Source organism: Coregonus lavaretus, assembly GCF_964263955.1.
Source record: "Coregonus lavaretus genome assembly, contig: HAP1_SCAFFOLD_296, whole genome shotgun sequence".
NCBI classification, from domain to species: Eukaryota; Metazoa; Chordata; class Actinopteri; order Salmoniformes; family Salmonidae; genus Coregonus; species Coregonus lavaretus.
In genome coordinates this window covers 55,001-78,645 of record NW_028156611.1, presented here as the reverse complement: position 1 = coordinate 78,645, position 23,645 = coordinate 55,001, and the positions used below count along the sequence as shown (strand labels likewise).

The 23,645-nt window shown below is 49.4% G+C and overlaps 1 protein-coding gene across 3 annotated transcripts in view; it reads left to right on the top strand.

The window, feature by feature from the left end:
- The window catches only part of LOC311126152 (CCR4-NOT transcription complex subunit 4-like), a 74,155-nt gene that overhangs the window by 46,497 nt on the left and 4,013 nt on the right, over positions 1 to 23,645 (top strand). Inside the window, exons 11-12 of one of the 3 annotated variants that reach the window (XM_084200169.1) lie at positions 180 to 824; positions 16,063 to 16,386. In XM_084200169.1, coding sequence (XP_084056295.1) covers positions 180 to 824; positions 16,063 to 16,386 — 969 coding nt within the window. The remainder of the gene's footprint in view (positions 1 to 179; positions 825 to 16,062; positions 16,387 to 23,645) is intronic. The other 2 variants (XM_084200171.1, XM_084200170.1) reach the window with 2 other exon arrangements.

Genomic DNA, 23,645 nt, shown 5'->3' with positions numbered 1-23,645 from the left:
TAGCTTAGTGATGAGGCAGTCTAGCTAGTGATGAGGTCTTGTTTGTTTGTGTATGAATGAGAGGAGTTAAAAGCTTTTTCTCTGTTAAACATGACATCACTAATATCTAGCTCTTCCCTCCCTCTCTCTCCCCCCATCTCTCTCCCCCCCTCTCTCCCCCCCCATCTCTCCTCCTCCAGATACCATCCCAGTATCGTCCTCAACAGACTGGCAGGCAGCGTTCGGCTTCGGCTCATCCAAACAACAGACCTCAGAAGACGACCTGGGATTTGATCCCTTCGACATCACCCGTAAAGCCCTGGAGGACCTCATAGAGAAGGAGCTCAGCATTCAGGACAGCCTCCCGTCTCTGTCCCTCTCCCCTGGTCCCTTCTACCCCCACCACTCACTCCTCTCCTCTCTACCCACCAAAACTGGCCCTGGTCCCCCTGGAGGGCTGATATCCCATAACCACTTCTCTGGGCTGAACTCTGGTCTGTCTGGTTTCAGTAGTAATCACAGCTTCTCCCAGATGCACCACCAGCACCACCACCACCCTCAACAACGGGCTGTCTATAACTCCTTCAGCTTCCCCGGACAGCCGCCACCTTCATCCTCCTCCTCCTCCTCCTCCTCGTCTTCATCATCACAGACCAACCGTCACCCCTGGATGACGTCCTCCACAGCTGTAGCCCCGACACGCAATAGCTTCACGACGCACTTCGGCGGCAACCACACGCCGTCTGCCTCGGTGTCACAACACAGCAGCTTCCTGGACCTGATGCTGCCCAGTAGGTCCAATATGCATCACCACAGTACAGGGCTGGGAGGCATCGCCATGGCAGGTAATACATACCATAATAATATATACAGTGCATTCAGACCCCTTGACTTTTTCCACATTTTGTTACGTTACAGCCTTATTCTAAAATGGATTAAATAGTTTTTTCCCCCTTATCAATCTACACACAATACCCCATAATGACAAAGCAAAAACAGGTTTTTAGAAATGTTTGCTAATTTATATTTAAAAATAAATAAATGATATCACGTTTACATACGTATTCAGACCCTTTACTCAGTACTTTGTTGAAGCACCTTTGGCAGCGATTACAGCCTCGAGTCTTCTTTGGTATGACGCTACAAGCTTGGCACACCTGTATTTGGGGAGTTTCTCCCATTCTTCTCTGCAGATCCTCTCAAGCTCTGTCAGGTTGGATAGGGAGCGTTGCTGCACAGCTATTTTCAGGTCTCTCCAGAGATGTTCGATCAGGTTCAAGTCCAGGCTCTGGCTGGGCCACTCAAGGACATTCACAGACTTGTCCCGAAGCCACTCCTGTGTTGTCTTGGCTGTGTGCTAAGGTTCATTGTTCTTTCGGAAGGTGAACCTTTGCCCCAAGTCTGAGGTCCTGAGCGCTCTGGAGCAAGTTTTCATCAAGGATTTCTCTGTACTTTGCTCCGTTCATCTTTCCCGCAATCCTGACTAGTCTCCTAGTCCCTGCCGCTGAAAAACATCCCCACAGCATGATGCTGCCATCACCATGCTTCACCGTAGGGATGGTGCCAGATTTCCTCCAGACGTGACGCTTGGCATTCAGGCCAAAGAGTTCAATTTTGGTTTCATCAGACCAGAGAATCTTGTTTCACGTGGTGTGACAGACCTTTAGGTGCCTTTTGGCAAACTCCAAGCGGGCTGTCATGTGCTTTTTACCGAGGAGTGGCTTCCGTCTGGCCACTCTACCATAAAGGCCTGATTGGTGGAGTGCTGCAGAGATGGTTGTCCTTCTGGAAGGTTCTCCCATCTCCACAGAGGAACTCTAGAGCTCTGTCAGAGTGACCATCGGGTTCTTGGTCACCTCCCTGACCAAGGCCCTTCTCCCCCGATTGCTCAGTTTGGCTGGGCGCCCAGCTCTGAGAAGAGTCTTGGTGGTTCCAAACTTCTTCCATTTAAGAATGATGGAGGCCACAGTGTTCTCTGGGACCTTCAATGCTGCAGAAATGTTTTGGTACCCTTCCCCAGATCTGTGCCTCGACACAATCCTGTCTCGGAGCTCTACGGACAATTCCTTCGACCTCATGGCTTGGTTTTTGCTCTGACATGCACTGTTAACTGTGGGACCTTATATAGACAGTTGTGTACCTTTCCAAATCATGTCCAATCAATTGGATTTACCACAGGTGGACTCCAATCAAGTTGTAGAAACATCTCAAGGATGATCAATGGAAACAGGATGCAACTGAGCTCAATTTCGAGTCTCATAGCAAAGGGTCTGAATACTTATGTAAATAAAGTATTTCTGTTTTTTGTTTTTAATACATTTGCAAAAAATTACTCAACCTGTTTTCACTTTGTCGTTATAGGGTATTGTGTGTAGGTTGCTGAGGATTTTTATTTATTGAATCAATTTTAGAATAAGGCTGTAACTTAACAATGTGGAAAAAGTCAAGGAGTCTGATTACTTTCCAAAGACACTGTATGTATATGTTTATGTATGTGTGTGTATATATATATATATATATATATATATATATATATATATATATATATATATATATATATATACATACATACATACATACATACATACATACATACATACATACATACATACATACATACATACATACATACATACATACATACATACATACATACATACAGTACCAGTCAAAAGTTTGGACACACCTACTCATTCCAGGGTTTTTCTTTATTTTTACTATTTTCTACATTGTAGAATAATAGTGAAGACATCAAAACTATGAAATAACACATATGGAATCATGTTGTAACCAAAAAAGTGTTAAACAAATCAAAATATATTTTATATTTGAGACTCTTCAAATAGCCACCCTTTGCCTTGATGACAGCTTTGGACACTCTTGGCATTCTCTCAACCAGCTTCACCTGGAATGCTTTTCCAACAGTCTTGAAGGAGTTCCCACATATGCTGAGCACTTATTGGCTGCTTTTCCTTCACTCTGTGGTCCAACTCATCCCAAACCATCTCAATTGGGTTGAGGTCGGGTGGAGTCACCAGACCAAAGGACACATTTCCAGGTCTAATGTCCGTTGCTCGTGTTTCTTATTTGGGCTGTTCTTGCCATAATATGGACTTTTACCAAATAGGGCTATCTTCTGTATACCCCCCCTACCTTGTCACAACACAACTGAATGGCTCAAATGCATTAAGAAGGAAATAAATTCCACAAGTTAACTTTTAACAAGGCACACCTGTTAATTGAAATGCATTCCAGGTGACTACCTCATGAAGCTGGTTGAGAGAATGCCAAGAGTGTTCAAAGCTGTCATCAAGGCAAAGGGTGGCTACTTTGAACAATATTTTGATTTGTTTAACACATTTTTGGTTACTACATGATTCCGTATGTGTTATTTCATAGTTTTGATGTCTTCACTATTATTATTATGTAGAAAATAGTAAAAAATAAAGAAAAACCCTGGAATGAGTAGGTGTGTCCAAACCTTTGACTGGTACTGTATATGTATGTGTGTGTGTATATATATATATATATATATATATATATATACACACATACTGTTCTAGCCTGTATGGGAAATTAGACATTGTTATGTGAACAGTAATTAAGCTTAATCTTCTACATGCCGTGTCGCGTTATTCAAGTGTGTTCACTGGTTTAGCATGTTGGGGCTAAGGTAACATGATGGAGCCCAGACTCCCAGTAACATGATGGAGCCCAGACTCCCAGTAACATGATGGAGCCCAGACTCCCAGTAACATGATGGAGCCCAGACTCCCAGTAACATGATGGAGCCCAGACTCCCAGTAACATGATGGAGCCCAGACTCCCAGTAACATGATGGAGCCCAGACTCCCAGTAACATGATGGAGCCCAGACTCCCAGTAACATGATGGAGCCCAGACTCCCAGTAACATGATGGAGCCCAGACTCCCAGTAACATGATGGAGCCCAGACTCCCAGTAACATGATGGAGCCCAGACTCCCAGTGCAGGCTAAGGTAACATGATGGAGCCCAGACTCCCAGTGCAGGCTAAGGTAACATGATGGAGCCCAGACTCCCAGTGCAGGCTAAGGTAACATGATGGAGCCCAGACTCCCAGTAACATGATGGAGTCCAGACTCCCAGTGCAGGCTAAGGTAACATGATGGAGCCCAGACTCCCAGTGCAGGCTAAGGTAACATGATGGAGCCCAGACTCCCAGTGCAGGCTAAGGTAACATGATGGAGCCCAGACTCCCAGTGCAGGCTAAGGTAACATGATGGAGTCCAGACTCCCAGTGCAGGCTAAGGTAACATGATGGAGTCCAGACTCCCAGTGCAGGCTAAGGTAACATGATGGAGCCCAGACTCCCAGTGCAGGCTAAGGTAACATGATGGAGTCCAGACTCCCAGTGCAGGCTAAGGTAACATGATGGAGCCCAGACTCCCAGTAACATGATGGAGTCCAGACTCCCAGTGCAGGCTAAGGTAACATGATGGAGTCCAGACTCCCAGTGCAGGCTAAGGTAACATGATGGAGTCCAGACTCCCAGTGCAGGCTAAGGTAACATGATGGAGCCCAGACTCCCAGTGCAGGCTAAGGTAACATGATGGAGCCCAGACTCCCAGTGCAGGCTAAGGTAACATGATGGAGCCCAGACTCCCAGTAACATGATGGAGCCCAGACTCCCAGTAACATGATGGAGCCCAGACTCCCAGTGCAGGCTAAGTGGAGTAGCCATATTGGGTGCTATAAGGGGTCATCGGCCGCGCAGACAGACAGTTGATCCATGGGACACATTTGACAGAAGTACTGAACTGTTTTTCCATGTTCTAGTATTGGAAAAAGTACAGAAGATTCCGTATACCATGCAACACTCATTTGATGTCTGAAATATAGAGAGTAAGAATGACTTGGGGGGTAATGTCTGAAATATAGACCACAAGAAGGACTTGGGGATAATGTCTGAAATATAAACCACAAGAAGGACTTGGGGATAATGTCTGAAATATAGGCCACAAGAATGACTTGGGGATAATGTATGAAATATAACCAGTGAGAAGGACTTGGAAATAAATGTATGAAATATACAGCAGTATAGATGCATGTTGTGCTTTGGTAAAGGGGATATACTTTTAGTCAGTAAGCATCCACGATCCAAACTAACCTTTTCACAGTAGAGATATAGAATACTGTCAGTGGTAGCTGTGACTCAAAAAGCCCAACCCTGCAGCTGCAACTCATGCAAACAATCCCATGAGGTCATTGAAGTGCATTGCATTGTGGGTAAGTAATACATGAGAGAGATGACCACTGGGGGGCAGCACATGATTACCGTAGTGTAAGTGTAGTGGCTGGAATGACCATCAGAATAGAACAGGCTGACCCAGTCAGCCAACAGTATAGAAGACGTCATGGGCTGTTTAATGCCAGGGTCATATGTAAAGACGATGTATCACTTTTTGGGTACAGAGCTTTGAAATAACGTATATCAAATTGATCAGAGTCTAATGCCTATGGTTAGGTAGTTGATCTGCTACAATCCATCTTTCTCTCTGACTGACTGTACTGTGGAAGAACAGAAACAAACACGTTTAGCGGATCACCTCCCTCTCGCTCCTCATTCGTCCACCTGCTCTTTATTTGGCTGTTGCTGACCCAGCTCTGCTCTCTGGTTGGCTGCCCAGAAGACATGGTCAGCTGTCATTGGCCAGTTCCTCTCTCAACCCCCCGCCCCCCCGTTACTGTGTCTGAAATGACACCTATTCCCTATACAGCGTAACAGCGTTTGACGGTGAGTGCTGCTCCTCTCCGCTCCTCCGTTTACCTCAGCAGCTCCTCCCCTCCTCTGCTCTCCTCCACTCTCCTCCGCTCCCCTCCTCTGCTCTCCTCCACTCTCCTCCTCTCCCCTCCTCTGCTCTTCTCCTCTCCCCTCCTCTACTCTCCTCCTCTCCCCTCCTCTACTCTCCTCCTCTCCCCTCCTCTCCTCCTCTCCCCTCTCCCCTCCTCTCCCCTCCTCTCCTCTCCTCTCCTCTCCTCTCCTCTCCTCTCCTCTCCTCTCCTCTCCTCTCCTCTCCTCTCCTCTCCTCTCCTCTCCTCTCCTCTCCTCTCCTCTCCTCTCCTCTTCTCTCCCCTCCTCTCCCCTCCTCTACTCTCCTCCTCTCCCCTCCTCTCCTCCTCTCCCCTCCTCTCCCCTCCTCTCCTCTCCTCTCCCCTCCTCTCTCCTCCTCTCCCCTCCTCCCCTCCTCTCCCCTCCTCTCCCCTCCTCTCCTCTCCTCTCCTCCTCTCCTCTCCTCTCCTCTCCTCTCCTCTCCTCTCCTCTCCTCTCCTCTCCTCTCCTCTCCTCTCCTCTCCTCTCCCCTCCAAGATAAATGAGGTCTAAATGTAAAGGGATGTGTTTTTTGGGTCAGGCCAGACACATACGCTACACAGCGACTCAGAAACACCCAGAGTCCCTATGCTCTAGTCTGTATGGTTATTGGTGTGGAATATTTGGGGTCCTCTCTGAAGTTCTGGAGACTTCAATAGACCCAGACCCGCTTCTGATAATCCTGGGAGTGTCCGACTCCCTAAACGGATTAACCAACTCCCAAAAACAACTCTTACAGTCTCATCTCGGCAAAAAAAATAATATTGTTGTTTTGGAAAAGGAGGGAAGCGCCCTCTACCAAATTATGGCTCAGCGAAGTGGCAAAAACTGTACACTTAGAAATAATTAGATATATTCTGAACAATAAATTATCAACATTTGATCAAATCTGGCAGCCTTTCCTCTCTTACCTGGACCAGTCGGTGCTGTGAATTTGTACTTTTTAACGCACTCTCAATTGTCATATTTATATATGCCTTTGGGCAGCGTGTGCTGGCCCCGACACTCGAGCAGTCGGGAGGGGAATAGGGTGGAATAGGGGGGGAGGGGGGGAGGGGGGGGGGTTACATCTACCCTTTTTCTTTCTACCTGTCCCTGTTCTGTATGTCGTGTTTTGTAATATTTGTTTTGTGTCCAGAACTCTGGGTCTTATTGTTCATGTCTGTTCTCTTATGTTTAGATAAGAACTGTACACATGTCTTTCATACCTATACACCATTCTTGTGTGTGTTCAATAAAAAATATTTGAACAGAAACACCCAGAGTGCATCCCAAATGGTACCCTATTCGCCACACAGTGCATTACTTTTGACCGTAGGGAATAGGGTGCCGTTTTTGGGATGCATCCCAAAGCCTTAGCTCACTGTGACTCACTCTGGCTGGCAGGGCTAGCTCGGTGTGTCTGGCTGGCAGGGCTAGCTCGGTGTGTCTGGCTGGCAGGGTTAGCTCGGTGTGTCTGGCTGGCAGGGCTAGCTCGGTGTGTCTGGCTGGCAGGGCTAGCTCGGTGTGTCTGGCTGGCAGGGCTAGCTCGGTGTGTCTGGCTGGCAGGGCTAGCTCGGTGTGTCTGGCTGGCAGGGCTAGCTCGGTGTGTCTGGCTGGCAGGGCTAGCTCGGTGTGTCTGGCTGGCGGGGCTGGCTCTGTGTGTCTGGCTGGTAGGGCTAGCTCTGTGTGTCTGGCTGGCAGGGCTAGCTCGGTGTGTCTGGCTGGCAGGGCTAGCTCTGTGTGTCTGGCTGGCAGGGCTAGCTCGGTGTGTCTGGCTGGCGGGGCTGGCTCTGTGTGTCTGGCTGGTAGGGCTAGCTCGGTGTGTCTGGCTGGCAGGGCTAGCTCGGTGTGTCTGGCTGGCTGGGCTAGCTCGGTGTGTCTGGCTGGCTGGGCTAGCTCGGTGTGTCTGGCTGGCAGGGCTAGCTCGGTGTGTCTGGCTGGCAGGGCTAGCTCGGTGTGTCTGGCTGGCAGGGCTAGCTCGGTGTGTCTGGCTGGCAGGGCTAGCTCGGTGTGTCTGGCTGGCAGGGCTAGCTCGGTGTGTCTGGCTGGCAGGGCTAGCTCGGTGTGTCTGGCTGGCAGGGCTAGCTCTGTGTGTCTGGCTGGCAGGGCTAGCTCGGTGTGTCTGGCTGGCAGGGCTAGCTCGGTGTGTCTGGCTGGCAGGGCTAGCTCGGTGTGTCTGGCTGGCAGGGCTAGCTCGGTGTGTCTGGCTGGCAGGGCTAGCTCGGTGTGTCTGGCTGGCAGGGCTAGCTCGGTGTGTCTGGCTGGCAGGGCTAGCTCGGTGTGTCTGGCTGGAAGGGCTAGCTCGGTGTGTCTGGCTGGCAGGGCTAGCTCTGTGTGTCTGGCTGGCAGGGCTAGCTCGGTGTGTCTGGCTGGCAGGGCTAGCTCGGTGTGTCTGGCTGGCAGGGCTAGCTCGGTGTGTCTGGCTGGCAGGGCTAGCTCGGTGTGTCTGGCTGGCAGGGCTAGCTCGGTGTGTCTGGCTGGCAGGGCTAGCTCGGTGTGTCTGGCTGGCAGGGCTAGCTCGGTGTGTCTGGCTGGCAGGGCTAGCTCGGTGTGTCTGGCTGGCAGGGCTAGCTCGGTGTGTCTGGCTGGCAGGGCTAGCTCGGTGTGTCTGGCTGGCAGGGCTAGCGCGGTGTGTCTGGCTGGCAGGGCTAGCTCGGTGTGTCTGGCTGGCAGGGCTAGCTCGGTGTGTCTGGCTGGCAGGGCTAGCTCGGTGTGTCTGGCTGGCAGGGCTAGCTCTGTGTGTCTGGCTGGCAGGGCTAGCTCGGTGTGTCTGGCTGGCAGGGCTAGCTCGGTGTGTCTGGCTGGCAGGGCTAGCTCGGTGTGTCTGGCTGGCGGGGCTAGCTCGGTGTGTCTGGCTGGCGGGGCTAGCTCGGTGTGTCTGGCTGGCGGGGCTAGCTCGGTGTGTCTGGCTGGCGGGGCTAGCTCGGTGTGTCTGGCTGGCAGGGCTAGCTCGGTGTGTCTGGCTGGCAGGGCTAGCTCGGTGTGTCTGGCTGGCAGGGCTGGCTCTGTGTGTCTGGCTGGCGGGGCTAGCTCGGTGTGTCTGGCTGGCAGGGCTAGCTCGGTGTGTCTGGCTGGCAGGGCTAGCTCGGTGTGTCTGGCTGGCAGGGCTAGCGCGGTGTGTCTGGCTGGCAGGGCTAGCTCGGTGTGTCTGGCTGGCAGGGCTAGCTCGGTGTGTCTGGCTGGCAGGGCTAGCTCGGTGTGTCTGGCTGGCAGGGCTAGCTCGGTGTGTCTGGCTGGCAGGGCTAGCTCGGTGTGTCTGGCTGGCAGGGCTAGCTCGGTGTGTCTGGCTGGCAGGGCTAGCTCGGTGTGTCTGGCTGGCAGGGCTAGCTCGGTGTGTCTGGCTGGCAGGGCTGGCTCGGTGTGTCTGGCTGGCAGGGCTAGCTCTGTGTGTCTGGCTGGCAGGGCTAGCTCTGTGTGTCTGGCTGGCAGGGCTAGCTCGGTGTGTCTGGCTGGCAGGGCTAGCTCGGTGTGTCTGGCTGGCAGGGCTAGCTCGGTGTGTCTGGCTGGCAGGGCTAGCTCGGTGTGTCTGGCTGGCAGGGCTAGCTCGGTGTGTCTGGCTGGCAGGGCTAGCTCGGTGTGTCTGGCTGGCAGGGCTAGCTCGGTGTGTCTGGCTGGCAGGGCTAGCTCGGTGTGTCTGGCTGGCGGGGCTAGCTCGGTGTGTCTGGCTGGCAGGGCTAGCTCTGTGTGTCTGGCTGGCAGGGCTAGCTCTGTGTGTCTGGCTGGCAGGGCTAGCTCGGTGTGTCTGGCTGGCAGGGCTGGCTCTGTGTGTCTGGCTGACTACGCTATTGAACAGGCTGAACGGACGGAGCGCAACTGGAACATCAGACTCATCAAACGTCCACGTGACTGGGGGGACGACATACGTGTGCTTACAGAGAGAGAGAAGGACACACGCTCCCAAGTCTTTGGTCGGGGATGGTGTGTGTGTGTCAATATTCCCCCAGCACCAGATCTGCCAGTAGTCTCATTACCAGTTTAGCACCAGTGAAGCTATTGCTGCCCAGGTCCAAAGGGTTGTAAAATCAGTTAAATGAGATGGAGGCGTAGCTATGCATAGAGATCCTATTAAATGATCTCATTCCTAATTCTGTATAGCTATATTGGCAGCCAAGCAACCTTTCCCTTCCTAAATAGGAATATCATAAAACAAAGACCAGCCGCGCCTAGCTAATGGCTACATCCCAAAGCCACCCTATTCTCTGGAGCTAGTTGACTGTATAGGGACTAGGGAGTAGGCCTGCTGTTATAGATGCATCCTAATGTGTTAACATTTATTTAATATTGAAGCTCTCTCTCTCTCTGGCTCTCATCTGATAAATAAAACATGACGTAGCTGGTTTTATCTGATGAATAAAACATGACGTGGCTGTTTTTGTGTCTGAGGATACAAATGAAACGACATACTGTAGGTGCTGATAACGCCAGCCGCGCTCCCCTGTCTGTATCTCATGCCTGACTAGCATATTGAAATGAGAGGAAGCAGGTTGGCCGGGGTTGAATGGACATCACAGCCGGGGTACTGAGCTCAACTGGAGGCTTGACGTTATGTTTTAGAGAGGAGGTCGTCGTCGTCTCTCCTGATTTGATCAGTCAAGTGTTTTTCTTGACACTGCGAGATCTTCTCCCTGCGTTGGTTGTCCAGTTGGGAGGCATCCTAGCTCTTGCTGACGTTGACGTTGATGGACCACCCTAACGTTGGCTATTTCATAGTACTGCTAAGATGGGCCACACAACATTAGTACTATACTGAAGAAAAATATAAACACAACCGTTTCAACGATTTTACTGAGTTACAGTTCATAGAAGGGAATCAGTCAATGGAAATAAATAAATTAAGCCCTAATCTATGGATTTCACATGACTGGGCAGGGGTTTGCCTGGGAGGGCAGGCCTAGCCAATCAGAATCCGTTTTTCCACCACAAAAGGGGTTTATTACAGACAGAAATACTCCTCAGTTTCATCAGCTGTCCGGGTGGCTGGTCTCAGACGATGAAGACGTGAAGAAGCCGGATGTGGCGGTCCCGGGTTGGCGTGGTTACACGTGGTCAGCGGTTGTGAGGCCGGTTGGACGTACTGCCAAATTCTCTAAAACAACGTTGGATGTGGCTTATGGTAGAGAAATGAACATTCAATTCTTTATGGCAACAGCTCTGGTGGACATTACCTGCAGTCAGCATGCCAGTTGCGCGCTCCCTCAAAACTTGAGACATCTGTGGCATTGAGTGTTGTGGGGGGGGAAAAATGCACATTTTAGAGGCCTTTTATTGTCCCCAGCACAAGGTGCACCTGTGTAATGATCATGCTGATTTCTATGGTCATATTTTGGCAAGGCTACTTTGAAACAAGGGAACACATGCTTTATAAAATGATTTGAAAACAACCCAGGTTTTAAATAGTTAAGTTGATGGTTAGATAAATAGTTTCAAAACGCTGACCACCTCCGCTCAAATTCAAGATGGGCGACGTGCTCTACGCAACAGGCACTCTCCTTCACTCTCCGGTCTTGTGACCATTTTTAATCTGAACGAATGGTGCCTGGAGTATGTCGACAGAATCAAGCCTTTTTAGAAATGACTGTTATCCTTCATTATATTTGTCAATCATGACTGGCCTGCATTTATGTAACTAAAAGTCTCATTTTAAAGTTTTGGCTCCATTTTCTGGCTCCTCGCTAATGTCAGCATGGGTTTGGACGTGAGGCTGTAGCCAATATGCATATCACCTACGCTATGTATAATAATATACCATTTAGCAGACGCTTTTATCCAAATATCATCTTTTATACTTTAATCCATACTTTTTTTGTGTATGACATGTAGGCTTTTTATTTATTTATGTAGGACTACATGAAAACTAGAGTGGAATATTATTCCAATGTTTTGCCTTGCTGATCCAATTCTGATCGGAGTAATTGTTTGATATTGTGTTTTTTATATATCTATATTCTTCTTGTCCAGGACAAGAGGACAAGCTTTAACGTCGAGCCCTGCACATCTATAAACTGTCTGGGAGATAGTTATACATTTTACATTTTAGTCATTTAGCAGACGCTCTTATCCAGAGCGACTTACAGGAGCAATTTAGGGTTAAGTGCCTTGCTCAAGGGCACATCGACATATTTTTCACCTAGTCGGCTCGGGGATTAGAACCAGCGACCTTTCGGTTACTGGCACAACGCTCTTAACCACTAAGCTACCTGCCGCCCCAGGTACCACATCCACACACTGAGATGAATACACCACATCCAGATACTGAGATGAATACACCACATCCAGATACTGAGATGAATACACCACATCCAGATACTGAGATGAATACACCCCATTGAGATGAATACACCCCATTGAGATGAATACACCACATTGAGATGAATACACCCCATTGAGATGAATACACCCCATTGAGATGAATACACCCCATAGAGATGAATACACCCAGAGAAGGCACTGCAGACAGCAGCACAGCCCATCCCTCCATCCCTCCCAACAGTCTCCATTTTGAAAGCAGGTGCTGTTGGACTGACCAGCCTCTCATTGTTGTGGTAGTTTAGCCTGCAGTGTTGCGTGTGCTCTGACTGTCAAGTCATAACTCACAGCGAGCCACTGAGCTTTTTGGCTGACATTACTACCCTCCCTCCCAACTCCCCCCAATCCCCCAGCCTCTCTTACAACCACATGATAATTTAGTCAGGTGCATGTTTATACGGGGCAGTTCTCTCCTCCTCCTCCTCCTCTGTGTTGTGTTTTGCTGCGGACAGAGAGTTCAATTACACCTTTGTAGCTTCCCTTCTCCTGGATGCTGTCTGCCTCGCTCCGCTCTGAGGTGTCCCCTGGGATGGCCTGTCCGGCTGAGGATGAAGCCTCATGAACTTTTTGTGAAATATGTCTTTTTTGGGCAGCGGAGGTCGGAGGCAGGGTAGCGTAGGCAGCTAGTTGGTCCTGTGGGTAAAGCTGCAGGGTTACATCACTGTGAATGATGCACAGAGGCAGCTAGTTGGTCCTGTGGGGAAAGCTGGAGGGTTACAGCACTGTGAATGATGCACAGAGGCAGCTGGTTGGTCCTGTGGGGAAAGCTGGAGGGTTACAGCACTGTGAATGATGCACAGAGGCAGCTGGTTGGTCCTGTGGGGAAAGCTGGAGGGTTACAGCACTGTGAATGATGCACAGAGGCAGCTAGTTGGTCCTGTGGGGAAAGCTGGAGGGTTACAGCACTGTGAATGATGCACAGAGGCAGCTAGTTGGTCCTGTGGGGAAAGCTGCAGGGTTACATCACTGTGAATGATGCACAGAGGCAGCTAGTTGGTCCTGTGGGGAAAGCTGGAGGGTTACAGCACTGTGAATGATGCACAGAGGCAGCTGGTTGGTCCTGTGGGGAAAGCTGGAGGGTTACAGCACTGTGAATGATGCACAGAGGCAGCTGGTTGGTCCTGTGGGGAAAGCTGGAGGGTTACAGCACTGTGAATGATGCACAGAGGCAGCTAGTTGGTCCTGTGGGGAAAGCTGGAGGGTTACAGCACTGTGAATGATGCACAGAGGCAGCTGGTTGGTCCTGTGGGGAAAGCTGGAGGGTTACAGCACTGTGAATGATGCACAGAGGCAGCTAGTTGGTCCTGTGGGGAAAGCTGGAGGGTTACAGCACTGTGAATGATGCACAGAGGCAGCTAGTTGGTCCTGTGGGTAAAGCAGGAGGGTTACATCACTGTGAATGATGCACAGAGGCAGCTAGTTGGTCCTGTGGGGAAAGCTGGAGGGTTACAGCACTGTGAATGATGCACAGAGGCAGCTAGTTGGTCCTGTGGGGAAAGCTGGAGGGTTACAGCACTGTGAATGATGCACAGAGGCAGCTAGTTGGTCCTGTGGGTAAAGCAGGAGGGTTACAGCACTGTGAATGATGCACAGAGGCAGCTAGTTGGTCCTGTGGGTTAAAGCAGGAGGGTTACAGCACTGTGAATGATGCACAGAGGCAGCTAGTTGGTCCTGTGGGTTAAAGCTGGAGGGTTACAGCACTGTGAATGATGCACAGAGGCAGCTAGTTGGTCCTGTGGGGAAAGCTGGAGGGTTACAGCAGCTTACCCCCACCTCCTTCCTAACAATCCAACATCAGACTGTGAGACCGAAAGAGGAGAGGCTGTGAGACCGAGGAGAGGCTGTGAGACGGAGGAGAGGCTGTGAGACGGAGGAGAGGCTGTGAGACCGAGGAGAGGCTGTGAGACCGAAAGAGGAGAGGCTGTGAGACCGAAAGAGGAGAGGCTGTGAGACCGAAAGAGGAGAGGCTGTGAGACCGAAAGAGGAGAGGCTGTGAGCCCGAGGAGAGGCTGTGAGACCGAAAGAGGAGAGGCTGTGAGACCGAAAGAGGAGAGGCTGTGAGCCCGAGGAGAGGCTGTGAGCCCGAGGAGAGGCTGTGAGCCCGAGGAGAGGTTGTGAGCCCGAAAGAGGAGAGGCTGTGAGCCCGAAAGAGGAGAGGCTGTGAGGCCGAAAGAGGAGAGGCTGTGAGAGCGAAAGAGGAGAGGCTGTGAGACCGAAAGAGGAGAGGCTGTGAGACCGAAAGAGGAGAGGCTGTGAGACCGAAAGAGGAGAGGCTGTGAGACCGAAAGAGGAGAGGCTGTGAGGCCGAAAGAGGAGAGGCTGTGAGACCGAAAGAGGAGAGGCTGTGAGACCGAAAGAGGAGAGGCTGTGAGACCGAAAGAGGAGAGGCTGTGAGACCGAAAGAGGAGAGGCTGTGAGACCGAGGAGAGGCTGTGAGACAGAAAGAGGAGAGGCTGTGAGACAGAAAGAGGAGAGGCTGTGAGACAGAAAGAGGAGAGGCTGTGAGACAGAAAGAGGAGAGGCTGTGAGACAGAAAGAGGAGAGGCTGTGAGACAGAAAGAGGAGAGGCTGTGAGACAGAAAGAGGAGAGGCTGTGAGACAGAAAGAGGAGAGGCTGTGAGACAGAAAGAGGAGAGGCTGTGAGACGGAGGAGAGGCTGTGAGACGGAGGAGAGGCTGTGAGACGGAGGAGAGGCTGTGAGACCGAGGAGAGGCTGTGATACCGAGGAGAGGCTGTGAGGCCGAAAGATGAGAGGCTGTGAGACAGAGGAGAGGCTGTGAGACCGAGGAGAGGCTGTGAGACGGAGGAGAGGCTGTGAGACGGAGGAGAGGCTGTGAGACGGAGGAGAGGCTGTGAGACGGAGGAGAGGCTGTGAGACGGAGGAGAGGCTGTGAGACGGAGGAGAGGCTGTGAGACCGAGGAGAGGAGAGGCAGCTCATCTCCATCTCCCTCACCACAACGCCTCCTCCCTCACCCCAGGCTCCTCCTCCCTCACCCCAGGCTCCTCCTTCCTCACCCCAGGCTCCTCCTTCCTCACACCAGGCTCCTCCTTCCTCACACCAGGCTCCTCCTTCCTCACACCAGGCTCCTCCTTCCTCACCACAACCCCTCCCTCACCACAACCCCTCCTCCCTCACCCCAGTCTCCTTCTCCCTCACCCCAGTCTCCTTCTCCCTCACCCCAGTCTCCTCCTCCCTCATTCTCTCTCTCTGTCTCTCTCTGTCTCGCTCTCTCTCTCTTTCTGTCTCTCTGTCTCTCTCTCTCTCTCTCTCTCTTTCTCTCTCTCTGTCTCTCACTGTCTCTCACTGTCTCTGTCTCGCTGTCTCTCTCTGTCTCTGTCTCTCTTTCTCTGTCTCTGTCTCTCTCTGTCTCTCACTGTCTCTCACTGTCTCTCACTGTCTCTCACTGTCTCTCACTGTCTCTGTCTCGCTGTCTCTCACTCTCTCTGTCTCTCTCTCTCTCTCTCTCTCTCTCTCTCTGTTTCTCTCTGTCTCTCTCTCTCTCTCTCTCTCTCTCTCTCTCTCTGTCTCTCTGTCTCTCTGTCTCTCTCCTCTCTCTCTCTCTCTCTCTGTGTAATGTTGTGCAGTATAGATATGGAGGAGATTTCTTAGTGTGTTTGTCTTTTTGATAAGTAGTGTAATTTAGTTGGAGTCACAATTTAGTAGCCTAATTGCTATAAAGTGTATGTGTGGTGTTCTTTGGTATGATTATGGTTTTGAGCAGATTGTCTTGATTAGAGTGTCAATGTATTTACATATACTGCATGTTGTCTTTGTTGAATTTTGAATTGACATGAATAGAGTTTTGAGAAGTGGCATCTTTGACTCTCCTGCCCTCTGTGGTCTAAGAGGTTGTTGTGTCTCTGTGTGTCTCTGTGTGTCTGTGTCTCTGTGTGTCTGTGTGTCTCTGTGTGTCTCTGTGTGTCTCTGTGTGTCTCTGTGTGCAGCAGAAAGCAGTGGTGGTGTTGGGGGGGTTTCACTAGATCAGCATAGAAACATTAAGGAGTGCCAGCAGGCCCTTAGGACACTACTGCCAAACATCAACATCAGCTTTGGCGGGCTGCCGCCCAACTCCTCCTCCTCCTCTTCCTCCTCCTCCTCCTCTTCGTCCAGTGTTCACCACACGGGGCCGCCGCTGGGCTTCGGGCCGGGGGCCGGGTCAGTGTCGGGACCAGGGTCTGGTGGTCCGGGGGGCGTGTCACATAGCCTTAGCTGGGACGGGAGCTCTGGGACGGGCACGACCAGCTGGATGGATCCAGCCATCATCACAGGTAACTGGAGGTAGAAACCAATGGGCCTGTAGCATGATCTGGAGCCTGTAGCCAGACACTAGTTAGAATGTAGTTAGCAATGTCCAATAGCAATGTAGCCGCTAGAGACTAACTACTAACATCGCTCAAGTGTAGGTGGGACCTGATCTGGTGTGGTGTGTCTATGGTTAGAAGTGTTCGATTGATGTGTCAACTCTTTGCTAATTGGTTAGAGAGAGAGAGAGAGAGAGAGAGGGAGATTTGCATTCCTTTTAGTTACAAATTCCAATAGCTCTTAAATAATTGTAGTGTTTGCTTGTGGTGGAAGTGGTTCACTAATTTGCAGTTGTGAGTTTTACCGCTAACACAGTGCAGGATCAGAATGGGCATTTATATTGCGCGTGTAATGTGGAAACGTGTTCATGTTGGTTGGACCGACTAACCACAGGCAGGATCAGAGTGGGCATTTATATTGCGCGTGTAATGTGGAAACGTGTTCATGTTGTTTGGACCTACTAACCACAGGCAGGATCAGAATGGGCATTTATATTGCGCGTGTAATTTGGAAACGTGTTCATGTTGGTTGGACCGACTAACCACAGGCAGGATCAGAGTGGGCATTTATATTGCGCGTGTAATGTGGAAACGTGTTCATGTTGTTTGGACCTACTAACCACAGGCAGGATCAGAATGGGCATTTATATTGCGCGTGTAATGTGGAAACGTGTTCATGTTGGTTGGACCGACTAACCACAGGCAGGACTAACATAAAACTCTTGTTTTTAATCTGGTTGATGTGTTATGGCTTTTCCTGCTGTGTGGCACCGGTCCTAAACACGTCTTTATTGGTGTGTCAGTAGAGGTCAAGCTGTGTGTTAGAGGTCGGCCCGGTCAGGCAGGTCCTAAACACTCCTTTAATGGGATGTAGCAGAGGTCAGGCAGGTCCTAAACACTCCTTTAATGGGATGTAGCTGAGGTCAGGCAGGTCCTAAACACTCCTTTAATGGGATGTAGCTGAGGTCAGGCAGGTCCCAAACACTCCTTTAATGGGATGTAGCTGAGGTCAGGCAGGTCCTAAACACTCCTTTAATGGGATGTAGCAGAGGTCAGGCAGGTCCCAAACACTCCTTTAATGGGATGTAGCTGAGGTCAGGCAGGTCCTAAACACTCCTTTAATGGGATGTAGCTGAGGTCAGGCAGGTCCTAAACACTCCTTTAATGGGATGTAGCAGAGGTCAGGCAGGTCCTAAACACTCCTTTAATGGGATGTAGCTGAGGTCAGGCAGGTCCCAAACACTCCTTTAATGGGATGTAGCTGAGGTCAGGCATGTCTGCGGGCAATGGGAGGGGAGTTGCTCTGAGAGGGGAGAGAGTTGGAGAGGAAGGGTGTTTGTGTGTGTGTGTGTGTGTGTGTGTGTGTGTGTGTGGAGGTTGCGTGAGTAATGTAGGTCAGTTGGGGAGAGACCCAGAGGGGAATATTACGTACAGGGTTTGAGGAGTTAGCGAGGCAACTCTTGAGTTCAACTCAGGATAACCAGTTATACGAAAGTGGCTCACCTTTTTTAGCCAGGTACATTTCTATGGCAACAAATCCTTCAGAACTAAGCTTCTCCAGGGCAGGCTTTCTCAGGTCTCACTCCATTTATCCTGAATGAAGTGTCAGAGCTGAAATCAGATTCCCTCCCTTTCACAAAGATTGCATCATCCTCCTCTCCATTTCAGGAAGACTGATTTTAAAATATTTTATTAATCAAATGTTTTTTTAACAAGTGCTGTTAAAATATCACATGACGCATTTGCTTTCCAATCTGTATGTTTTTCGCACGATTGTATTTAGAAATTTGCTGAAGGCAAAACTGACAGCCACAACCAACCATAAACATATATAATCCATAGATGGCAGTTCCCATTCAAGTCGAGACAGGCAGCCATTGCTAGTGTACCAATGGTGTTTTTAACAGTCAAATTACCAGGGCCAGAGGTTCCAAAACCCTTCTATGGATGATGTCTATGGCCACAACACAACAAGCTGTTCCACAGATTAAAGGAGCGATGGGAGTGGGTCGAAATGTGCTCGTGCATGCATTGATAAGCACGCCAAAGACGGCATTATCGATAAGTCATAACATAAAGACGGCACTTCTGAAATAATATTTCACACCATAAGCCTGCTGAATTTACAAGATAACTTTTCTTTCATTTTGATTTTGGCACAAATTTTAAAATGTGGCACCGACGCGCCCATGGATTGATGTTTCAGCATTGTTTGGCGTTCGACTAGCCATGTGAGACACGCAGGCGCAGTTACAAGCCTGCTAGAGTTAGAGGCAGGCGGACGAGCGTTAGCCACCGTCGTAGTACGGATGAAGCCTGAGAGCTGGAATCAATGTGAAGCTAACGGAACCTGGTTAGCTTTAGAAAAACCCGAGTAGATCTAGTGTGCTTCGTAGGATAGCTCTCTGGTATGTTATGTAGTGTTTATGTGGAGTTATGGACAGTGTTTATGTAGTGTTAATGTAGTGTTATGGACAGTGTTTATGTGGAGTTATGGACAGTGTTTATGTGGAGTTATGGACAGTGTTTATGTGGTGTTATGGACAGTGTTTATGTGGTGTTTATGTAGTGTTATGGACAGTGTTTATGTGGAGTTATGGACAGTGTTTATGTGGTGTTATGGACAGTGTTTATGTGGTGTTATGGACAGTGTTTATGTGGTGTTATGGACAGTGTTTATGTGGTGTTATGGACAGTGTTTATGTGGAGATATGGACAGTGTTTATGTAGAGTTATGGACAGTGTTTATGTGGAGTTATGGACAGTGTTTATGTGGAGTTATGGACAGTGTTTATGTGGAGTTATGGACAGTGTTTATGTGGAGTTATGGACAGTGTTTATGTGGAGTTATGGACAGTGTTATGTACAGTGCATTCAGAAAGTATTCAGACCCCTTGACTTTTTCCACATTTTGTTACGTTACAGCCTTATTCTAAAGTTGATTACATTGTTTTTTCCCCCTTATCAATCTACACACAATACCCCATAATGACGAAGCAAAAACTGTTTTTTTATAAATTTTTGCAAATGTATTACAAATAAAAAACGGATATCACATTTACATACGTATTCAGACCCTTTACTCAGTACTTTGTTGAAGCACCTTTGGCAGCGATTACAGCCTCGAGTCTTCTTGGGTATGACGCTACAAGCTTGGCACACCTGTATTTGGGGAGTTTCTCCCATTCTTCTCTGCAGATCCTCACAAGCTCTGTCAGGTTGGATAGGGAGCGTTGCTGCACAGCTATTTTCAGGTCTCTCCAGAGATGTTCGATCGGGTTCAAGTCCAGGCTCTGGCTGGGCCGCTCAAGGACATTCAGAGACTTGTCCCGAAGCCACTCCTGCGTTGTCTTGGCTGTGTGCTTCGGGTCGTTGTCCTGTTGAAAGGTGAACCTTCGCCCCAGTCTGAGGTCCTGAGCGCTCTGGAGCAGGTTTTCATTAAGGATCACTCTGTATTCCGTTCGTCTTTCCCTCGATCCTGACTAGTCTCCCAGTCCCTGCCGCTGAAAAACATATCCACAGCATGATGCTGCCACCACCATGCTTCACCGTAGGGATGGTGCCAGGTTTCCTCCAGACGTGACGCTTGGCATTCAGGCCAAAGAGTTCAATTTTGGTTTCATCAGACCAGAGAATCTTGTTTCACGTGGTGTGACAGACCTTTAGGTGCCTTTTGGCAAACTCCAAGCGGGCTGTCATGTGCTTTTTACCGAGGAGTGGCTTCCGTCTGGCCACTCTACCATATAGGCCTGATTGGTGGAGTGCTGCAGAGATGGTTGTCCTTCTGGAAGGTTCTCCCATCTCCACAGAGGAACTCTGGAGCTCTGTCAGAGTGACCATCGGGTTCTTGGTCACCTCCCTGACCAAGGTCCTTCTCCCCCGATTGCTCAGTTTGGCCGGTCAATTGAATTTACCACAGGTGGACTCCAATCAAGTTGTAGAAACATCTCAAGGATGGTCAGTGGAAACAGGATGCACCTGAGCTCATTTTCGAGTCTCATAGCAAAGGGTGTGACTAGTTATGTAAAAAGTGTATTTTATTTTAAAAAAATTAAGTATAAAAAACGGTTTTCGCTTTGTCATTATGGGGTACTGTGTGTATATTTATGAGATTTTTATTTTATTTAATCCATTTTAGAATAAGGCTGTAACGTAACAAAATGTGGAAAAGGTCAAGGGGTCTGAATACTTTCCGAATGCACTGTATGCAGTGTAGTGGACAGTGTTGTGTGTGTAGTGTAGTGGACAGTGTTGTGTGTGTAGTGTTGTAGACAGTGTTGTGTGTGTGTGTGTAGTGTTTTGGGCGGGGCAGAGGTAGAGGCAAGCCAGGGTTGATGTAGACCCAGGATTTGGGTTTGTCAGAAACAACCACTAGGTTACATGTAATCTGGGATTAAATGTATTCTGACAGGTAATCCCAGCATGTTCCTATGTCAGAATATGTAGAGCTATTCTTAGTTAGTATCCGTTTTCATGATAGGCTATGTATCGAATTGAAAATATTTTTATATTTTTGTCATTTAGCAGACGCTCTTATCCAGAGCGATTTTACAGTTAGTGAGTGCATACATTTTTCATACTGGCCCCCCGTGGGAATCGAATCGAACCCACAACCCTGGCGTTGCAAGCGCCATGCTCTACCAACTGAGCTACACGGAACTACGAAGTGAAATGTAACATTTTCAATCATTGTTTTATTTGTATTTAGAGTGCAGAGTTAGCACAGATGATAGAACAGAAATGCCATGAAGAAAGATGATTTCCTTATGACATTACGTTACGGTAAACATCCAGCTGGACTCCCTCCCTGCCTCCTGGTGATTTCCTTATGACATTACGTTACGGTAAACATCCAGCTGGACTCCCTCCCTGCCTCCTGGTGATTTCCTTATGACATTACGTTACGGTAAACATCCAGCTGGACTGCCTCCCTGCCTCCTGGTGATTTCCTTATGACATTACGTTACGGTAAACATCCAGCTGGACTGCCTCCTGGTGATTTCCTTATGACATTACGTTACGGTAAACATCCAGCTGGACTCCCTCCCTGCCTCCTGGTGATTTCCTTATGACATTACGTTACGGTAAACATCCAGCTGGACTCCCTCCCTGCCTCCTGGTGATTTCCTTATGACATTACGTTACGGTAAACATCCAGCTGGACCCCCTCCCTGCCTCTTGGTGATTTCCTTATGACATTACGTTACGGTAAACATCCAGCTGGACCCCCTCCCTGCCTCCTGGTGATTTCCTTATGACATTACGTTACGGTAAACATCCAGCTGGACCCCCTCCCTGCCTCCTGGTGATTTCCTTATGACATTACGTTACGGTAAACATCCAGCTGGACTGCCTCCTGGTGATTTCCTTATGACATTACGTTACGGTAAACATCCAGCTGGACTCCCTCCCTGCCTCCTGGTGATTTCCTTATGACATTACGTTACGGTAAACATCCAGCTGGACTCCCTCCCTGCCTCCTGGTGATTTCCTTATGACATTACGTTATGGTAAACATCCAGCTGGACTCCCTCCCTGCCTCCTGGTGATTTCCTTATGACATTACGTTACGGTAAACATCCAGCTGGACTCCCTCCCTGCCTCCTGGTGATTTCCTTATGACATTACGTTACGGTAAACATCCAGCTGGACTGCCTCCTGGTGATTTCCTTATGACATTACGTTACGGTAAACATCCAGCTGGACTCCCTCCCTGCCTCCTGGTGATTTCCTTATGACATTACGTTACGGTAAACATCCAGCTGGACTCCCTCCCTGCCTCCTGGTGATTTCCTTATGACATTACGTTATGGTAAACATCCAGCTGGACTCCCTCCCTGCCTCCTGGTGATTTCCTTATGACATTACGTTACGGTAAACATCCAGCTGGACTCCCTCCCTGCCTCCTGGTGATTTCCTTATGACATTACGTTACGGTAAACATCCAGCTGGACTCCCTCCCTGCCTCCTGGTGATTTCCTTATGACATTACGTTACGGTAAACATCCAGCTGGACTCCCTCCCTGCCTCCTGGTGATTTCCTTATGACATTACGTTACGGTAAACATCCAGCTGGACTGCCTCCCTGCCTCCTGGTGATTTCCTTATGACATTACGTTACGGTAAACATCCAGCTGGACTCCCTCCCTGCCTCCTGGTGATTTCCTTATGACATTACGTTACGGTAAACATCCAGCTGGACTGCCTCCTGGTGATTTCCTTATGACATTACGTTACGGTAAACATCCAGCTGGACTGCCTCCTGGTGATTTCCTTATGACATTACGTTACGGTAAACATCCAGCTGGACTGCCTCCTGGTGATTTCCTTATGACATTACGTTACGGTAAACATCCAGCTGGACTGCCTCCTGGTGATTTCCTTATGACATTACGTTACGGTAAACATCCAGCTGGACTGCCTCCTGGTGATTTCCTTATGACATTACGTTATGGTAAACATCCAGCTGGACTCCCTCCCTGCCTCCTGGTGATTTCCTTATGACATTACGTTATGGTAAACATCCAGCTGGACTCCCTCCCTGCCTCCTGGTGATTTCCTTATGACATTACGTTACGGTAAACATCCAGCTGGACTCCCTCCCTGCCTCCTGGTGATTTCCTTATGACATTACGTTACGGTAAACATCCAGCTGGACTGCCTCCTGGTGATTTCCTTATGACATTACGTTACGGTAAACATCCAGCTGGACTGCCTCCTGGTGATTTCCTTATGACATTACGTTACGGTAAACATCCAGCTGGACTGCCTCCTGGTGATTTCCTTATGACATTACGTTACGGTAAACATCCAGCTGGACTCCCTCCCTGCCTCCTGGTGATTTCCTTATGACATTACGTTATGGTAAACATCCAGCTGGACCCCCTCCCTGCCTCCTGGTGATTTCCTTATGACATTACGTTACGGGAAACATCCAGCTGGACTCCCTCCCTGCCTCCTGGTGATTTCCTTATGACATTACGTTACGGTAAACATCCAGCTGGACTGCCTCCTGGTGATTTCCTTATGACATTACGTTACGGTAAACATCCAGCTGGACTCCCTCCCTGCCTCCTGGTGATTTCCTTATGACATTACGTTACGGTAAACATCCAGCTGGACCCCCTGCCTGCCTCCTGGTGATTTCCTTATGACATTACGTTACGGTAAACATCCAGCTGGACTGCCTCCTGGTGATTTCCTTATGACATTACGTTACGGTAAAC